This window comes from Carcharhinus amblyrhynchos, chromosome 24 (genome assembly GCF_965287045.1).
Source record: "Carcharhinus amblyrhynchos chromosome 24, sCarAmb.v2.hapA, whole genome shotgun sequence".
NCBI classification, from domain to species: domain Eukaryota; kingdom Metazoa; phylum Chordata; class Chondrichthyes; order Carcharhiniformes; family Carcharhinidae; genus Carcharhinus; species Carcharhinus amblyrhynchos.
Window position 1 is genome coordinate 456,234 of NC_137347.1, and position 20,315 is coordinate 476,548.

Genomic DNA, 20,315 nt, shown 5'->3' on the forward strand with positions numbered 1-20,315 from the left:
GTGAGTGTGTGCATGTGTCTGAGTGAGTGTGTGCATGTGCCTGAGTGAGTGTGCGCATGTGTCTGAGTGAGTGTGTGCCTGTGCCTGAGTGAGTGTGCGCCTGTGCCTGAGTGAGTGTGCATGTGCCTGAGTGAGAGTGAGTGTGCATGTGTCTGAGTGAGTGTGTGCATGTGCCTGAGTGAGTGTGTGCATGTGCCTGAGTGAGTGTGTGCATGTGCCTGAGTGAGTGTGTGCATGTGCCTGAGTGAGTGTGTGCATGTGCCTGAGTGAGTGTGTGCATGTGCCTGAGTGAGTGTGTGCATGTGCCTGAGTGAGTGTGTGCATGTGTCTGAGTGAGTGTGTGCCTGTGCCTGAGTGAGTGTGTGCATGTGCCTGAGTGAGTGTGTGCATGTGCCTGAGTGAGTGTGTGCCTGTGCCTGAGTGAGTGTGTGCCTGTGCCTGAGTGAGTGTGTGCATGTGCCTGAGTGAGTGTGTGCATGTGCCTGAGTGAGTGTGTGCCTGTGCCTGAGTGAGTGTGTGCCTGTGTCTGAGTGAGTGTGTGCATGTGCCTGAGTGAGTGTGCATGTGTCTGAGAGATAGTGAGTGAGCATGTGCCTGAGTGAGTGTGTGCATGTGCCTGAGTGTGTGCATGTGTCTGAGAGATAGTGAGTGAGCATGTGCCTGAGTGAGTGTGTATCTGTGCCTGAGTGAGTGTGTGCCTGTGCCTGAGTGAGTGTGCGCATGTGTCTGAGTGAGTGTGTGCCTGTGCCTGAGTGAGTGTGCATGTGCCTGAGTGAGAGTGAGTGTGCATGTGTCTGAGTGAGTGTGTGCATGTGCCTGAGTGAGTGTGTGCATGTGTCTGAGTGAGTGTGCGCATGTGTCTGAGTGAGTGTGTGCATGTGTCTGAGTGAGTGTGTGCATGTGTCTGAGTGAGTGTGTGCATGTGCCTGAGTGAGTGTGCGCATGTGTCTGAGTGAGTGTGTGCATGTGTCTGAGTGAGTGTGTGCATGTGTCTGAGTGAGTGTGCGCATGTGCCTGAGTGTGTGCATGTGTCTGAGTGAGAGTGTGCATGTGTCTGAGTGAGTGTGTGCATGTGTCTGAGTGAGTGTGTGCATGTGTCTGAGTGAGTGTGTGCATGTGCCTGAGTGAGTGTGCGCATGTGTCTGAGTGAGTGTGCGCATGTGCCTGAGTGTGTGCATGTGTCTGAGTGAGAGTGAGTGTGCATGTTCCTGAGTGAGTGTGTGCATGTGTCTGAGTGATAGTGAGTGTGCATGTGCCTAAATGAGTGTGTGCATGTGTCTGAGTGAGTGTGCGCATGTGCCTGAGTGTGTGCATGTGTCTGAGTGAGAGTGAGTGTGCATGTTCCTGAGTGAGTGTGTGCATGTGTCTGAGTGAGAGTGAGTGTGCATGTGCCTAAATGAGTGTGTGCATGTGTCTGAGTGAGTGTGCGCATGTGCCTGAGTGTGTGCATGTGTCTGAGTGAGAGTGAGTGTGCATGTTCCTGAGTGAGTGTGTGCATGTGTCTGAGTGATAGTGAGTGTGCATGTGCCTGAGTGAGTGTGTGCATGTGCCTGAGTGTGTGCATGTGCCTGAGTGAGTGTGTGCATGTGTCTGAGTGAAAGTGAGTATGCATGTGCCTGAGTGAGTGTGTGCATGTGCCTGAGTGTGTGCATGTGTCTGAGTGAGAGTGAGTGTGCATGTGCCTGAGTGAGTGTGTGCATGTGCCTGAGTGAGTGTGCATGTGTCTGAGTGAGTGTGCATGTGCCTGAGTGAGTGTGCATGTGCCTGAGTGAGTGTGTGCATGTGTCTGAGTGAAAGGGAGTGTGCATGTGCCTGAGTGAGTGTGTGCATGTGCCTGAGTGTGTGCATATGTCTGAGTGAGAGTGAGTGTGCATGTTCCTGAGTGAGTGTGCGCATGTGTCTGAGTGATAGTGAGTGTGCATGTGTCTGAGTGAGTGTGTGCATGTGTCTGAGTGAAAGTGAGTATGCATGTGCCTGAGTGAGTGTGTGCATGTGCCTGAGTGAGTGTGCATGTGTCTGAGTGAGTGTGCATGTGCCTGAGTGAGTGTGCATGTGCCTGAGTGAGTGTGTGCATGTGTCTGAGTGAAAGGGAGTGTGCATGTGCCTGAGTGAGTGTGTGCATGTGCCTGAGTGTGTGCATATGTCTGAGTGAGAGTGAGTGTGCATGTTCCTGAGTGAGTGTGCGCATGTGTCTGAGTGATAGTGAGTGTGCATGTGTCTGAGTGAGTGTGTGCATGTGTCTGAGTGAAAGTGAGTATGCATGTGCCTGAGTGAGTGTGTGCATGTGCCTGAGTGTGTGCATGTGTCTGAGTGAGAGTGAGTGTGCATGTGCCTGAATGAGTTTGTGCATGTGCCTGAGTGAGTGTGTGCATGTGCCTGAGTGTGTGCATTTGTCTGAGTGATAGTGAGTGTGCATGTGCCTGAGTGAGTGTGCGCATGTGTCTGAGTGAGTGTGTGCATGTGCCTGAGTGAGTGTGTGCATGTGCCTGAGTGAGTGTGTGCATGTGTCTGAGTGAGTGTGTGCATGTGCCTGAGTGAGTGTGTACATGTTCCTGAGTGAGTGTGTGCATGTGTCTGAGTGAGTGTGTGCCTGTGTCTGAGTGAGTGTGCGCATGTGTCTGAGTGAGTGTGTGCATATGCCTGAGTGAGTGTGTGCCTGTGCCTGAGTGAAAGTGAGTATGCATGTGCCTGAGTGAGTGTGTGCATGTGCCTGAATGTGTGCATGTGTCTGAGTGAGAGTGAGTGTGCATGTGCCTGAATGAGTTTGTGCATGTGCCTGAGTGAGTGTGTGCATGTGCCTGAGTGTGTGCATTTGTCTGAGTGATAGTGAGTGTGCATGTGCCTGAGTGAGTGTGCGCATGTGTCTGAGTGAGTGTGTGCATGTGCCTGAGTGAGTGTGTGCCTGTGCCTGAGTGAATGTGTACATGTGCCTGAGTGAGTGTGTGCATGTGCCTGAGTGAGTGTGCGCATGTGTCTGAGTGAGTGTGTGCATGTGCCTGAGTGAGTGTGTGCATGTGCCTGAGTGAGTGTGTGCATGTGTCTGAGTGAGTGTGTGCATGTGCCTGAGTGAGTGTGTACATGTTCCTGAGTGAGTGTGTGCATGTGCCTGAGTGAGTGTGATCATGTGCCTGAGTGAGTGTGTGCCTGTGCATGAGTGAATGTGTACATGTGCCTGAGTGAGTGTGTGCCTGTGCCTGAGTGAGTGTGTACATGTTCCTGAGTGAGTGTTTGCCTGTGCCTGAGTGAGTGTGTGCATGTGCCTGAGTGAGTGTGTACATGTGCCTGAGTGAGTGTGTGCCTGTGCCTGAGTGAATGTGTACATGTTCCTGAGTGAGTGTGTGCCTGTGCCTGAGTGAATGTGTACATGTTCCTGAGTGAGTGTGTGCCTGTGCCTGAGTGAATGTGTACATGTTCCTGAGTGAGTGTGTGCCTGTGCCTGAGTGTGTGTGTGCATGTTCCTGAGTGTGTGTGTGCATGTTCCTGAGTGAGTGTGTGCATGTGCCTGAGTGAGTGTGTGCCTGTGCCTGAGTGAATGTGTACATGTGCCTGAGTGAGTGTGTGCATGTGCCTGAGTGAGTGTGCGCATGTGTCTGAGTGAGTGTGTGCATGTGCCTGAGTGAGTGTGTGCATGTGCCTGAGTGAGTGTGTGCATGTGTCTGAGTGAGTGTGTGCATGTGCCTGAGTGAGTGTGTACATGTTCCTGAGTGAGTGTGTGCATGTGCCTGAGTGAGTGTGATCATGTGCCTGAGTGAGTGTGTGCCTGTGCATGAGTGAATGTGTACATGTGCCTGAGTGAGTGTGTGCCTGTGCCTGAGTGAGTGTGTGCATGTGCCTGAGTGAGTGTGTACATGTTCCTGAGTGAGTGTTTGCCTGTGCCTGAGTGAGTGTGTGCATGTGCCTGAGTGAGTGTGTACATGTGCTTGAGTGAGTGTGTGCCTGTGCCTGAGTGAATGTGTACATGTTCCTGAGTGAGTGTGTGCCTGTGCCTGAGTGAATGTGTACATGTTCCTGAGTGAGTGTGTGCCTGTGCCTGAGTGAATGTGTACATGTTCCTGAGTGAGTGTGTGCCTGTGCCTGAGTGTGTGTGTGCATGTTCCTGAGTGAATGTGTACATGTGCCTGAGTGAGTGTGTGCCTGTGCCTGAGTGTGTGTGTGCATGTTCCTGAGTGAGTGTGTGCATGTGCCTGAGTGAGTGTGTGCCTGTGCCTGAGTGAATGTGTACATGTGCCTGAGTGAGTGTGTGCATGTGCCTGAGTGAGTGTGTACATGTTCCTGAGTGAGTGTGTACATGTTCCTGAGTGAGTGTGTGCCTGTGCCTGAGTGAGTGTGTACATGTTCCTGAGTGAGTGTGTACATGTTCCTGAGTGAGTGTGTGCCTGTGCCTGAGTGAGTGTGTACATGTTCCTGAGTGAGTGTGTACATGTTCCTGAGTGAGTGTGTACATGTTCCTGAGTGAGTGTGTGCCTGTGCCTGAGTGAGTGTGTGCATGTGCCTGAGTGAGTGTGTGCCTGTGCCTGAGTGAGTGTGTGCATGTTCCTGAGTGAGTGTGTACATGTTCCTGAGTGAGTGTGTACATGTTCCTGAGTGAGTGTGTACATGTTCCTGAGTGAGTGTGTACATGTGCCTGAGTGAGTGTGTACATGTTCCTGAGCGAGTGTGTGCCTGTGCCTGAGTGAGTGTGTGCATGTGTCTGAGTGAGTGTGTGCCTGTGCCTGAGTGAGAGTGAGTGTGCATGTGCCTGAGTGAGTGTGTGCCTGTGCCTGAGTGAGTGTGCGCATGTGTCTGAGTGAGTGTGTGCCTGTGCCTGAGCGAGTGTGTGCCTGTGCCTGAGTGAGTGTGCGCATGTGTCTGAGTGAGAGTGAGTGTGCATGTGCCTGAGTGAGTGTGTACATGTTCCTGAGTGAGTGTGTACATGTTCCTGAGTGAGTGTGTGCCTGTGCCTGAGTGAGTGTGTGCATGTGCCTGAGTGAGTGTGTGCCTGTGCCTGAGTGAGTGTGTGCATGTTCCTGAGTGAGTGTGTACATGTTCCTGAGTGAGTGTGTACATGTTCCTGAGTGAGTGTGTACATGTTCCTGAGTGAGTGTGTACATGTGCCTGAGTGAGTGTGTACATGTTCCTGAGCGAGTGTGTGCCTGTGCCTGAGTGAGTGTGTGCATGTGTCTGAGTGAGTGTGTGCCTGTGCCTGAGTGAGAGTGAGTGTGCATGTGCCTGAGTGAGTGTGTGCCTGTGCCTGAGTGAGTGTGCGCATGTGTCTGAGTGAGTGTGTGCCTGTGCCTGAGTGAGTGTGTGCATGTGCCTGAGTGAGTGTGTCTGAGGGAACTCAATGTGCAAACGATTCACTAAAGGGTTTATTGATAAGAAGAACTGTATACAGAAAGATTTCAGCAGCACAATTATTACAGATCTACTCCTAACAAAACCCTGACCCTGGCTGAACCCCTCCATCCCTCGGACTGCTTGCTCTCATTCCCAATTGTCCCAGGTTCACACGCATGCTCCTTTGGCTCCAGCATGGTCAAGTGGTCCACAAAAGGTGGTCATGCAACCACACTCCTTCCACCACCCCCCCACCCACGGGGACACACACACACACACACACACACACACACACCTGCCACCCCTTGGACTACCTAGAATAAAACAAAATAAAAACTCATAGTCAGAGAAACTACAATATTACAGAAGGGACACCAGGGAAAAAGTTCATAATGTGAGCTGGTCTGGAGACTTCCGGAGCCTTGTGGAATGCTGCCGCTCTGTCATGGGTTCTTCAGCAGCCGACCTCCCAGGATCCACTGATGGAGCAGATGTGCTGATCTTCTCTGGAGTCGGGATCTTGCTGGTCCCTGTTTCAGCCTTAGACACAGAAGCCACGGGCTGCCTTGGCAATAGGGTTTGTATTGCTTGGAGTTTAGAAGAGTGAGGGATGACCTTATTCAAACATATAATCCTGAGGGGGCTTGACAGGGTGGATGGTGCGATGTTTTCACTACTTGGAGAGTCTGGAACAAGGGGACGTAGCTACAAGATAGAGGGCCTGCAGTAAGTGCTGGCCAAGCCTGTAAGGCTCATATCCCACAAATGAGAAAGATCTACTGGGCCCAGTGAGCCAAATTCACCATGAGGGATCTGGTGAATAGGTAGGTGGTTGTCTTTGACTGGTGCAGATGCCAAAGGCCCTTTTCTGTGCTGTCTACTTCTGTGACTCTCTAGTGTGGCAGGTCTTACACGCAGCAGTCTTATACAATAGAAAGTTCAAGTCATAGAGTTTTACAGCACAGTAGGAGTTCCTTTGTTCCATCATGTCTGCATTGGCCATCGGCACCCTTTGCCAGTATTTGGTCCATAGCATTGTATGCTGTGGTGTTTCACGTGCTCATCTAAATGCTTTTTAAATACTGTGAGGGTTCCTGCCTCTATCACCCTTTCAGGCAGTGAGTTCCAGAATCCCACCACCCTCTGGGTGAAAATTATTTTCCTCAAATCCTCTCTAAATCTCCTGCCCGTTACCATACATCTATGCCCCTGGTTATGCTCTGTTAAGGGAAAATGTTTCTTCTTGTCCGCCTTATCTCCATCTCTGATAATTTTGTACATCTCAGTTGTGTCTCCCCTCATTCTTCTCTGCTCTAAGGAAAGCCATTCCAGCCTATCCAGCCTCTCTTCATAACTGGAACACTCCAGCCCAGGCACCAGCCTGGTGAATCTCCTCTGCACCCTTTCTAATGCAATCACATCCTTCCTATAGCGTGGCGACCAGACCCCCAGGCCGTCTGTATCTTCAGCAGCCTCAAGGAGCCCCTGTCCATGTTATCTAGATTCGATGAGTTTTCAGTTCCTTTTTGGTTGGATGCTGTTCAAGTTCTGCTTGCACATCAATCCCACACTCCTGATCTTTGGCCTTCCATGCACCAGGTGGCTGACAGTTAACTGTCAAGAATTCTTTGAAATTTAAACAAGGGACCAGCTTGTAGGAGAACAGGCAACAGCAGCACCCCCATATCTGAAAATGAGGTGACAACTTGATGAAACAACAACACAAGACTTACACACAATCTAAACAACAGACGCAGGGTGCTATAGACCAGACTTGTCCAACATTTTTCTTGGGGGGAGGGGAGGGACATATTTACGTTCGCTTTCTCACTCAAGCGGCCATTGAGCAATTTCAGAAAGATAAAGTTTGGCACAACGATAAACTGAATTTGAAAAACAAAAGTTGAGATAGTCAGAAAAGAAAATGTGACCTCGTTCTAGATTGCTCCATAGGAGGAGATATTTGGTCTATATTTACTTTATCAATCCCTTTTAAAATTTTATATCCCTCGATCAGATCCCCTCTCGCTCTTCTAAACTCCAGTGAGTACAATCCCAAACTGTTTAATCTCTCCTTATACGTCAACCCTTTCATCCCCGGAATCAATCTGGGGAATCTCCTCTGAACTCCCTCCAATACCATCACATCCTTCCTCAGATAAAGAGACCAAACTGGACCCAATACTCCAGATGTGGTCTCACCAACACCCTATACAATCACAACAACACTCCTCTACTTTTATACTCCAGTCCCCTTGTAATAAATGCCAACATCTTTCCTTTTTTATTACATGCTCCATCTGCATATCGACTTTCTGGAATTCATGAACACAGACTCCCAGATCCCTCTGCCCTGATGCCTTTTGAATCTACTTTCCATTTAGGTAATAATTTGCCTTTCTATTTTTTTCTGCAAAATGGATAACCTCACACATATCCACATTAAATTGCCTCTGCCAAATTTTGGCCCATTCTCCTCGCCTATCCATATCTGTCTGTAAAATCTTTATATCCGCTTCACTGCCTGCCTTCCCACCTATTTTAGTATCATCTGTAAATCTTGCTTTGTTACACTCTGTCCCTGCTTGCAGGTCATTTATATAGGTTGTAAATAGTTGAGGTCCGAGGACTGATCCCTGCGGTACCCACTAGTTACATTTTGCCAGCCAGTGAATGACCCATTTATCCTGACCCTCTGCTTTCTGTCCATAAGACCATAAGATATCGGAGCAGAATTAGGCCACTCGGCCCATCGAGTCTGCTCTGCCATTCAATCATGGCTGATATTTTTCTCATCCCCATTCTCCTGCCTTTTCCCCATAACCCCTGATCCCCTTATTAATCAAGAACCTATCTATCTCTGTCTTAAAGACACCCAATGACTTAGCCTGCACAACCTTCTGCGGCAAAGAGATCCATGATTCACTACTCTGGCTGAAGAAATTCCTTCTCATCTCTGTTCTAAAGGATCATCCCTTTAGCCTGAGGTTGTGCCCTTGGTTCTAGTTTTTCCTACTAGTGGAAACATCCTCTCCATGTCCACTCTATCCAGGCCTCGCAGTATCCTGTAAGTTTCAATGAGATCCCCCCTCATCCTTCTGAGTACAGGCCCAGAGTCCTCAACCATTCCTCATGCGACAATCCTCAATCTAATCGAGTATCCTACCCTCAATCCCCTGCAATCTCACCATCTGGATTAGCCATTTATGTAGCACGTTGTTAAATGCCTTCTGGAAGTCCAGATATACTATATCCACATCTTCCCCACTGCCCATCTTGCTGGTTATATCCTAAGGAACTCGAGCAAGTTTGTCAAGAATGACTTTTCCTTCATAAAACTGGGCTGACAATGGTGGATTGAGCTTCTCTTTCCAAATGCTCAGTCATCTTCTCTTTAATGACGGATTCCAGCACTGATTCGTGTGTGTGTGTGTTTGTGTGTGTGTGTGTGTGTATGCGGTGTGTGTCTGTGCGTGTGTGTCTGTGCGTGTGTGTGTGCACATGTGTGCACGTATGTGTTTGCATGCGTTTGTGCGTGTGTGTGCGTGTGTCTGTGTGTGTGTGTGTGTGTGTGTGCATGTGTCTGTGTGTGTGTGTGTGTGTGTGTGCATGTGTCTGTGTGTGTGTGAGTGTTTGCGTGTGTGTGTGTGTGTGTGTGTACGTGTGTCTGTGTGTGTGTGTGTGCATGTGTCTGTGTGTGTGTTGGGCTAGACTGGGACTGTGGCACACGCTGAGGGAACCAACAAGAAAGGAAAGTTTACTTAACCTCATATCTACATATAAATGGAAACAGAAGTAGGCCATTCATCTCTTTGATACTAGTCCCCCATTCAATATGATCTATTTGTGTTGAGTTCCACATTTCCATCAAATGTGGCAACATTGTTTCCTGTCCCTAACAAGAATCTATCAACCTCCGCCTTAAAAATATTCGGTGACTCTGCCTCCTCTGACTTCTGAAGCTGAGTTCCAAAGTCACACATCCCTCTGACAGAAATAAATTCTCCTAAGTTCTGCCCTAAAATTTTAAAACAGACCAGAATCCCACCCAAGCCCTATCCCCATAACCCCATGCATTTCCCCTAGTTAGTTCCCCTGACACTAATGGGCGATTTAACATGGACCACACATAGATTGTGGGAGGAAACCGGAACACTCGGAGGAAACCCATGCAGATACTTGGAGAACATACAACTCCACACAGTCACCCAAGTTGGGAATTGAACCCACATCCCTGGCACTGTGAGACAGCAGTGCTAACCACTTTGCTACCGTGCTTGTTCAGGGATATGGAACCCAAAAGTGGCCCGGTGAAGTCTACCTGCATTCACTTCCAGGGCCTACCAGACAGCTCTCGTGGATGTAGGGAGGCTGAGGGGGTGGGTTTTTGATCCTCTTGGTACAACTCACAATGTCTAACCAAGTTGGTAATGTCTGTGTCAAGGGCGGGCCACCCTATGTAGCTCCTGGCTAACATTGACATCTTCAAAATCCCAGGATAGCGATGGTGTAATTCCATAAGTATTGGATGTCGTCCTTGTTAAGAGATAATTACCCAGGAACTCCAGAGAATGATGCCATTGTCAACTCTGAGCTCATCCTTCTTCATCCAGTAATGGGTGGCACAGTTAGCACTGCTGCTTCACAGCTCCAGGGTCCTGGGTTCGACTCCTGGCTCGGGTCACTGTCTGTGTGGAGTTTGCACATTCTCCTCGTGCCTGCATGGGTTTCCTCCGGGTGCTCCGGTTTCCTCCCACAGTCCAAAGATGTGCGGGTTAGGTTGATTGGCCATGCTAAGAAATTGCCCCTTAGTGTCCAGGGATGTGTAGGTTAGAGGGATTAGTGGGTATAATATGGGGGTAGGGCCTGGGTGGGATTGTGTTCGGTGCAGACTCGATGGGCCGAAGGGCCTCTTTCTGCACTGTAGGGTTCTATGATTCTAATATTTCATGAGGACCGTGGACAGGGTGGATTGGGAGCAGCTGCTCCCCATAGTTGAAGGGTAGTTATGAGGGGACACAAGTTAAAAGTGAGGAGTGGGAGGTTTGGGGGGGGATTTGAGGAAAAATGTTTTTACTCGGGGGTGGTGCCAGTCTGGAATGTGCTGCCTGGGAGGGTGGTGGAGGTGGGATACCTCACATCCTTTAAAAAGTACCTGGATGAGTACTTGGTATGTCAAAACATTCCAAGCTATGAGCCAAGTGCTGGCAAGTGGGATTAGGTGGGCAGGTCAGGGCATTTCGTGTGTTGGTGCAGACTTGATGGGCTGAAAGGCCTCTTCTGCATTGTAGTATTCTGTGATTCTGTGACCTGAAGGCTGTCCTCTGAATCCCCTGTGTAATATTATGTTCTTAATTTAAACAGGATTGAGTCCTTTTGTGTCCAGGCCTTCATTTGCCTTTCAGACACCGGCAAGGTGCCCAAAACATTCAGGATCATCACGATCGCTTCAACAGTTAGTGGTGAAGCTGAGCTTATGGACAGCGGCAGACAACTCAGTGCATTGGCATCAGTATCCCATACCGGGGCAGGGCTCATAATCCACCAGTTACAAAGCTGGATGAAGACAACAAGGGATATTGCCTTGTCTTCTTTTAAAAGTCTCAGCAATAGTCACTATGAAAAAGAATCAACTGGACAGTTTGATGTAACTTTTTAGCGAATTGCGTGGAGGATGTAGAAATTCTGTAGGGAGATTTGGATAGGCTGAGCGAGTGGGTGAGGACCTGGCAAATGGAGTATAACGTGAGCAAATGTGAGGTTATCCACTTTGGAAGAAATAATAGTGAAATAGAATATTATTTAAACAGTAAAAAATTACAACATGTTACAGTGCAGAGGGACCTGGGGGTCCTTGTGCACGAATCGCAAAAACCCAGTCTGCAGGTGCAGCAGGTGATCAAGAAGGCGAATGGGATGTTGGCCTTTATAGCGAGGGGGATTGAATATAAAAGCAGGGAGGTCTTGCTGCAACTGTACAGGGCACTGGTGAGGCCGCAGCTGGAGTACTGTGTGCAGTTTTGGTCCCCTTATTTGCGAAAGGATATATTGGCCTTGGAGGGAGTATAGAGAAGGTTCACCAGGCTGATACCGGAGATGAGGGGGTTAGCTTATGAAGAGAGATTGAATAGATTGGGCCTGTACTCGTTGGAGTTTAGAAGGCTGAGGGGGGATCTTATAGAGACATATAAGATAATGAAGGGGATGGATAGGGTAGAGGTAGAGAGATTCTTTCCACTTAGAAAGGAAACAAGAAAGAACTAGAGGACACAGCCTCAAAATAAGGGGGGGGGTCAGTTCAGAACAGAGTTGAGGAGGAACTTCTTCACTCAAAGGGTACTGAATCTCTGGAATTCTCTGCCCGTTGAAGTGGTGGAAGCTACCTCGTTAAATATATTTAAGTCACGGGTAGATAGGTTTCTGACAGACAAGGGGAATTAAGGGTTATGGGGAGCAGGCTGGTAAGTGGAACTGATCCACTTCAGATCAGCTATGACCTTACTGAATGGCGGGGCAGGCTCGAGGGGCTAGCTGGCCTACTCCTGCTCCTATTTCTTATGTTCTTATGAAAGAGAATTACCAATCCCTCTTTCTTGATCTGGGAATACCTCTGCTCAGCATCTGAGACAGTCCTAGAAGCCTGAGCGATAGGCTTCTCTGTTCCATCTCTCCAGTGATGTGCCAGTACCGCCCCAACACCAGAGGGGAGACATCACATGTCATTGTCAGGTTCATTTTGGGGTCAAATTGAGTCAATAAATTAGAGGCCAAAATTTGCTGTTTGACTGTTTGACTACCTGTAAAGACTCGCATTCCAACCATTAGAGATTAAATTGAGCCTTTATATGCCCTGTTTGTGAACAGAACTCCCTCTCACCTGCCTCCAACTGCCTTTGATGTTTCTACAGTCGGGCATGCAAGAAGGCCAGTAAAGAAGCTAAATTTGGAATAAACTTCTCATAATAATTCACTAACCCCAGAGGAGGGATTTCAATCCTGTGGGGTTCTTTGGAGTTGGCACCTGCTTAATGGCCCTCACCCTGTCCTCCACCAGATAAAGACGTCACAGCACTTGTTTGGAAAACACATTTTTCCTTTTCCAGGTGTACTCCGACCTCTGAAAATCACTGGAAGACTTATTTCAGATTCGCTAGATATTCATGTTCTGTGATCGGGATATTGTTCAGGTACACCACTACCTGAGGTAATCCTTGGAGTTGAAAAATGGCACATGCAGATGACACCTCGAAGGGCAGGCGTGTGTACTTGCATAGGCCTTTATCCGTATTAATTGCCACATTAAGGCTCATTCAGTTCAACTCGCTCGGCTTGTGTCCACTTCGAAGATGTTTGACCCCTCCCCGCCCCTCCCCACGGTTAACCTGGTGGACAGGTCTGCAATCCAGGCTTGGAGTACCTGTCAAGCTTAGAAACCTTATTGACAGTAAGTTTGTAGTGTCCACAAAGTCAGACTGACTTATTCAGCTTAAGGACAGGAACAAGGCACACGGCCCACTCTGCAAACCAACAGAGCATCTTACCCACCTAACCTGCACAGCTTTACACTCTGGGAGGAAACAGACACGAAGGTCGGTGGTGTTGTGGATGGTCTGGAGGGACATCAGAATTTGCAGCCTGACATAGATAGGATGCAAGGCTGGGCGGAGAAGTGGCAGATGGACTTCAACTCGGATAAATGTGTAGTGGTCCATTTTGGCGGGTCCAATAGGATGACGGAATATGATATTAAGGGTAAGACTCTTAGCAGTGTGGAAGGTCAGAAGGATCTTGGGGTCCGGGTTCATAGGGCTCTCAAATCGGCTTCGCAGGTAGAGGATGTGGTTAAAAAGGCGTATGGTGTACTGGCCTTCAGCAATAGAGGGATTGAGTTTAGGAGTCTGGAGATAATGCTGCAGTTTATAAAGAACAAAGAACAAAAACAGCCCGGGAAACAGGTCCTTCGGCCCAATGAGCCCACGCCGCCATTTTAACCCTACCAGTATCCCCCCTCCAGACATCACTGTGCTCAGTTCTGATCATCCCATTACAGGAGGGATGTGGAAGCTATTGAAAGGGTGCAGAGGAGATTTACAAGGATGTTGCCTGGATTGGGTGGCATGCCTTGTGAGGATAGGTTGAGAGAGCTCGGTCTTTTCTCCTTGGAAAGATGAGAGGTGGTGTGATAGAGGTGTATAAGATGTTGAGAGGTATAGTTTGGGAGGATTCTCAGAGGCTTTTTCCCAGGGCTGAAATGGCTGCCACAAAAGGACACAGGTTTAAGGTGCTGGGGCGTAGGTACAGAAGAGATGCACTCAGTGTGGTGGGTGAGTGGAATTGGCTACCATCGGTGGTGGTGGAGGGGGATTCGATAGGGTCTTTTAAGAGACTTCTGGATAAGTACATGGGACTTAATAGGATTGAGGGTTATAGGTAAGCTTAGTCAGTATGTGATAAGATCAACGCAACTTGTGGGCCGAAGGGCCTGTTTGTGCTGTAGTTTTTCTATGATTATATGAAACTGGAGCACCCAGAGGAAAGCCACACAGACACCAGTAGAAACTCTACATAGTCACCCAGAGCTGGAAGTGAACCTGGCTTCAATGTCCTCCAATCCTCCCAGTGTGGTTGTCGTGTCTGGTCCCCATTGGTGGGGACTATGAGTGATTCTCCAGAGAGGGGAAATGTCCGGGAAGCCGGATATCAATATCTAAATCGACTTTGCCCCTTTTTGGACACAAAACCAATCGTGCCAGCAAAACAGCTGCGAAGATGGCTTTCGATGTGAGCAGAGGAAGAAGTCTCACAACACCAGGTTAAAGTCCAACAGGTTTATTTGGTAGCAAAAGCCACTAGCTTTCAGAGCGCTGCTCCTTCATCAGGTGAGTGGGAATTCTGTTCACAAACAGGGCACATAAAGACACAAACTCAATTTACAAAATAATGGTTGGAATGCGAGTCTTTACAGGTAATCAAATCTTAAAGGTACAGACAATGTGAATGGAGAGAGGGTTAAGCCCAGGTTAAAGGGATGTGTATTGTCTCCAGCCAGAACAGTTAGTGAGATTTTGCAAGCCCAGGCAAGTCGTGGGGGTTACAGATAGTGTTGATCCAGGTTGAGGCCGTCCTCATGTGTTGGAAAGGATCTCCCGAGGTATGGTACATTGGGGAGACCATGCAGACGCTACGACAATGGATGAATGAACATCGCTCGACAATCACCAGGAAAGACTGTTCCCTTCCTGTTGGTGAACACTTCAGTGGTCACGGGCATTCGGCCTCCGATCTTCAGGTAAGCGTTCTCCAAGGCGGCCTTCACGACACACGACAGCGCAGAGTCGCTGAGCAGAGACTGATAGCCAAGTTCCGCACACATGAGGACGGTCTCAACTGGGATTTTGGGTTCACGTCACACTATCTGTAACCCCCCATGACTTGCCTGAACTTGCAAAATCTCACTAACTGTCCTGTCTGCAGACAATACCCATCTCTTTAACCTGTGCTTAACCCTCTCTCCACTCACATTGTCTGTACTTTTAAGACTTGATTACCTGTAAAGACTCGCATTCCAACCATTATTTTGTAAATTGAGTTTGTGTCGTTATATAACCTGTTTGTGAACAGAACTCCCACTTACCTGACAAAGGATCAGTGCTCCAAAAGCTAGTGGCTTTTGTTACCAAATAAACCTGTTGGACTTTAACCTGGTGTTGTGAGACTTCTTACTGTGTTTACCCCAGTCCAATGCCAGCATTTCCACATCATGATTTTGATGCGAGACCGGTCTGCATCTTGTGCACTACCTTCCCAGCTTGCTGCGCCAAATGACCAGCGGGCCAGAAAAATCACGCCTCACACCTGTTAGTTTGACATCAGTAGTAGGGAAATTGTTAGAATCTGTTATTAATGATGTGATAACTGGATATTGAGAAAGGAATGGTAAAGTTGGCCTGAGTCAACAAGGAGTTATGAAAGGGAAATCATGCCTGACAAACCTGTTGGAGTTTTTTCAGAATGTTACTTATAGCATTATAATGTAGGAAGAAGAACCAATACATGTGGTGAACTTTGATGAACTGTAAGGTCCCATACAGGAGGTTAGTGAATAACATTAGAGCACATGGAACTGGGGAAAATGTATAGACTGAGCATTGGTCAACAGACAGAAAGCTGAGAGTAGGAATAAACACATCACTGTTGGGATGGCAGGCTGTGACTAATGGGATACTGTAGGGATGAGTCCACTGCTGTTTACCATCTAGAGAAATGATTTCAATGTGAGGACCAATTGTAACATTTCCAAATTGGAATTCTTGGTGACTTTTATTTTCTTTTTATTTTCGGACTCCACAAGTGAAAAAACACTATCTACTTTATCAATTTTAAAAATCTCTGAGGTCACACCTCAACCATCTATTTTTCAGGAGAAGTTATGTCCAGCCTCTTCACAGTTCTATTTTCATCTTTACAAATCTTTCATTCACCTTTTCCAGTGCCTCGCTATTCTTTATTACACGGTGACCTGATTTAATCAGAATACTCCAAGTTGTTCTAACTGAAGACTAATACAGGTTCAGCTTAATTTCCCTAACTTTTCAATTCTAACTTCTGGAAAAAAACCTGGTGTTTATTTAACTTTTTAGATGTTTTTATTAACCTGTGTCATTAACTTTAGTGGTTTGTGCTCCCAGATCCCTTTGTTCCGATACTCTATTCAGAAAATTCTTGTTTTCTATGTAGTTTATGACCTTCTTATTTTCTTTATTGAAATGTAACATCTCAAACTTCTCTATATGGAAGTTTGATTTGCCAATTACGTCCCTGTTCTGTAGGTTTATTGATGATTTCTTATAATTTGTTTCAGCTCCCGTTGGGATAAACTGCACCACCCAATTTAGTGTCAGCTGCATATTTTGAAATTGTGTTTCTGATTCGGAGTCCAAATAGTGAATGCAGACTTGTTGCCATTCACCTTTTGCCCTTGTCTGAGTTTGGGAGGTAGTATTGGAGAATTTTATCATTCTCCTTTGTCTTCTTCATTGTTTATTGACTTCTTTCTCTTTGTCAATCTTCTTCTTTATTGTACATATGCTGAGTCTATGAATCTGGATGTCCTGGGACATGAATTGCAAAAGGTTGCTATGCAGATGCAGCAAAGCTGATTAGGAAGGCAAATAGAGTGTTCTCTTTTACAATAGGAATCATGTACAAAAGAAGTTTTTCTACAGCTGTATAGGAAGATGGTGGGACCACATCTGGAATACTGTGTACAGTTTTAGTTTCCTTACTTAAGCAAGGATATAATTGTTTGTTCAGACTATAAGCTGTTCAGAGAAGATTCACCCAATTGATTTTTGGAATTAAAGGGGTATGTTATGAGGAGTAGGTTTTATTCGAGTTCAGAAAGTTGAGAAGTGAGCTTAATGAATCATATCAGACCCTGAGGGACTTGAAATGGTGGCCTTTGAGAGGCTATTTCTCCTTAAGGGGGAATCTGGAATCAAAGGATAGAGTTTAAAAGTCAGTGGTCTACCATTTGAGACTGAGGTAGGGAGAACTTTTTCTTTCAGAGGGTCTTTAGTCTGTGGAATTCTCGTCTCCAGGGAGCAGTGGTGACTGGATCATTGAACCGGTTTATGGCCGTTAGATTTTTAATTGACCAGGGGATCTGCGGGGCAGGCAAGAAAGTGGAGTAAAGGCCACAGTCAGATCAGTCATGATCTTATCAATTGGCAGAATAGACTCAAGGGGCCAAATGGCCTTCTGCTACTTCTTGTGCTCTGGTGCCCTATTACCCATCCCTTTGTACTTTCATGTCATTTCATTATCTGCAAGTTTGCTCTTGCCTTTCGTGGAATATAGTGCTCCTGAATTGTATTGTTGTTGATGCTTTAATAGAATTTCCTGCCTTAGAAGAGGCTGCAAGCTGCTCCAGAGGACACTGGGAAGAGAGAACTTTGCTAAATCAGTAAGATGACTTGTTAAAAGCAGAATTGTGGACTCACGTCAGCTTCTGATGAGGATTCTAGCCTCAGTCCTTCAGTGGAGTGATTATGGTTTATGGACAGTTCTACCACAGAGACAGACTTTACCTGGAGATGATCAACATTAATGTTGGAGGCCTGAAGCAAAAAGTTGAACAAAAGGCATTGTTAAAATTTCCTGAGACCAGGTTGGGAAAGTTACTGGCGTGTTCCTCGAGGGAAGACACCCTTGAATTGTGTGATGATTATGATGTGCACGCTGATGAATATTACTTTGATAGGAATCCAAGTTTCTTTCATTATGTGTTGAATTTCTATTTGACGGGAAAGCTCCATGTGATGGAGGGGATTTGTGTATTCTCCTTTCACCAAGAGATTGAATACTGGGGCATTGGAGAGATTTGTATCCATCACTGTTGCAGGTTTAAATACTATGAACGCAAACAGAATGCTGTTGACAAAGAGTTTGACACACAAAGTGATGACCTGAGCTTAAGTTCTGAAGATGCTGACACCATCCCCCAACAAATGAAGAAGTTTAAACATATGCGGTGTGGTAGACAGAGGGAAAAATTATGGCTCATTTTAGAGAATCCAGAATATTCCTTTTCTGCTAAGGTTTTCACTATATCCTCACTGACTATTGTCTTGCTTTCCATTGTGGCTATGTGTGTTCACAGTCTGCCCGAATTCCAAGGGGAACCTGAAGACCCTGGCTTCCTGATTGTTGAATTCACCTGTATTGTGTGGTTCAGCATTGAATACTTCACGAGGTTGATAGTTACCCCATGTCTCTGCAAATTCCTCCAAAATCCACTGAATATCATCGACTTTTTATCATTTCTACCATTCTATATTACACTAGTAGTAGAACGTTTGGATGAAGAAAGCTCAGGGTTGGTGAACATTGGCCGTGTGGTTCAGGTTCTTCGGTTGATGCGCATCTTTCGGGTTCTGAAGTTGGCTCGTCACTCCGTTGGATTGAGGTCCCTTGGGGCAACCTTCAGACACAGCTATGAAGAGGTAGGGCTCTTGATTGTGTTCTTGACTGTAGGCATTGCCATCTTCTCAGCCCTCATCTACTCATCTGAGAAAGATGAGAAAGAAAGTGGACTTCATAGTATCCCAATTGGATGGTGGTGGGCAACCATTAGTATGACCACTGTTGGTTATGGTGACACTTATCCAGTCACCATCCAAGGAAAGCTAATTGGTAGTGCCTGCATCATATTCGGCCTGCTGATGGTTGCTTTACCAGTTACTGTCATATTTAACCGGTTTTCAAAATACTATCGACGGGAACAAGCCATTGATGTTGTGATTCGTAACCAAGAGCTGAGACAGCTGGCTGCAGGTCTACCATGTGTCAACATCAGGGACATTTACGTGAAGCAGATGCGCTGTAGTTCAAACACTCAAGCTCTGGGTCTGAACAATGCATCTTGTGAGAAACAGAATTCAACCAGCCAGCACCTAGATAACACACACCAGTCCCAGTAACAATCGGAGTGAATCTGTAATCCCCATTGTAATCCATCTCAGATAAACCTGGTCTTTTCCATTCAAGCTGTCATAACAATTGTTATTGTGATTGTGGAATTATTGTTGTGGATGAGATGAACTGCTCACCAACTAATTAAACTGTTACTATCAATCTGCACACACCTCCTGTTGTATAACAGTCACACTTCCTCTTTGTGACTGTCGCACTTCACATAGGATTGGTGGGAAGCAGCATTTTGGGACTGTGCAGATACACCAATCCAGTACGCGGAGCACAGTTTAAATGTTAATATTGAAGAACATTTGGAGGATTTGTTTGAAGATCCAATCCTGAACAATTAGTCAAAAGAAATATTCAATGAGCAAAGGAAAGAACAAAAGCCAATCAATAATTCACAAGCATTTTTTGAAAATATCACTACCTCCATGTTGTGTGTAAATAAAACATTACAATCATAAACTACAATATGGTGTGTTATTATAAAGTTGTCTGTGTGTCCGAGGAGATTTACAGATTTTTTTACAGAAATGCCTCAGAACTGTCTCTAAAACCTGAGTGTCAATAATATAATTCATGACAGGAAAATGAGGCAGGAACCTTTAAATCCACTTGACCTCCTAAACTGATCCCTCCGAATTCCCTCAAACTGATCCCTCTGAACATAAGAACATAAGAAATAGGAGCAGGAGTAGGCCATCTAGCCCTTCGAGCCTGCCCCGCCATTCAATAAGATCATGGCTGATCTGAAGTGGATCAGTTCCACTTTCCCACTTTCTCCCCTTAATTCCCCTGTCTATCAGAAACCTATCTACCCATGACTTAAATATATTCAGCGACGCAGCCTCCACCACTTCAACGGGCAGAGAATTCCAGAGATTCACCACCCTCTGAGTGAAGAAGTTCCTCCTCAACTCCGATCTAAACTGACCCCCCCCCCTTATTTTGAGGCTGTGCCCTCTAGTTCTGGTTTCCTTTCTAAGTGGAAAGAATCTCTCTGCCTCTACCCTATCCATCCCCTTCATTATCTTATACGTCTCTATAAGATCCCCCCTCATCCTTCTAAACTCCAACGAGTACAGACCCAGTCTATTTAGTCTCTCTTCATAGTCCAACCCCCTCATCTCCGGTATCAGCCTAGTGAACCTCCTCTGCACTCCCTCCAAGGCCAAAATATCCTTTCGCAAATGCAGCGACCAAAACTGCACACAGTACTCCAGCTGCGGCCTCACCAGTGCCCTGTACAGTTGCAGCAAGACCTTCCTGCTTTTATATTATACCCCCCTCGCTATAAAGGCCAGCATTCCATTCGCCTTCTTGATCACCTGCTGCACCTGCAGACTGGGTTTTTGTGATTCGTGCACAAGGGCTTTTCACCATTTAAATAATGGTCCATTTTACTATTATGCCTTCCAAAGTGGATAACCTCACACTTGCCAACGTTATACTCCACCTGCTAGATCCTCACCCACTCACTCAGCCTATCCAAATCTCTCTGCAGACTTTCTGTGCCCTCC

At 46.7% G+C, this 20,315-nt stretch overlaps 1 protein-coding gene across 1 annotated transcript; it reads left to right on the forward strand.

Moving 5' to 3' along the window:
- The first annotated feature begins 17,366 nt into the window (after positions 1-17,366).
- Positions 17,367-18,797, forward strand: LOC145357982 (delayed-rectifier potassium channel regulatory subunit KCNS3-like). Its single transcript, XM_080211632.1, has one exon. It carries the CDS (start codon positions 17,367-17,369, stop codon positions 18,795-18,797), a length of 1,431 nt encoding a protein of 476 aa, XP_080067758.1.
- The last annotated feature ends 1,518 nt before the right edge of the window (positions 18,798-20,315 follow it).

Coding starts and splice junctions, on each gene's coding strand:
- LOC145357982 (XM_080211632.1), top strand. CDS start 17,367: ATGGTTTATGGACAGTTCTACCACAGAGACAGACTTTACCTGGAGATG.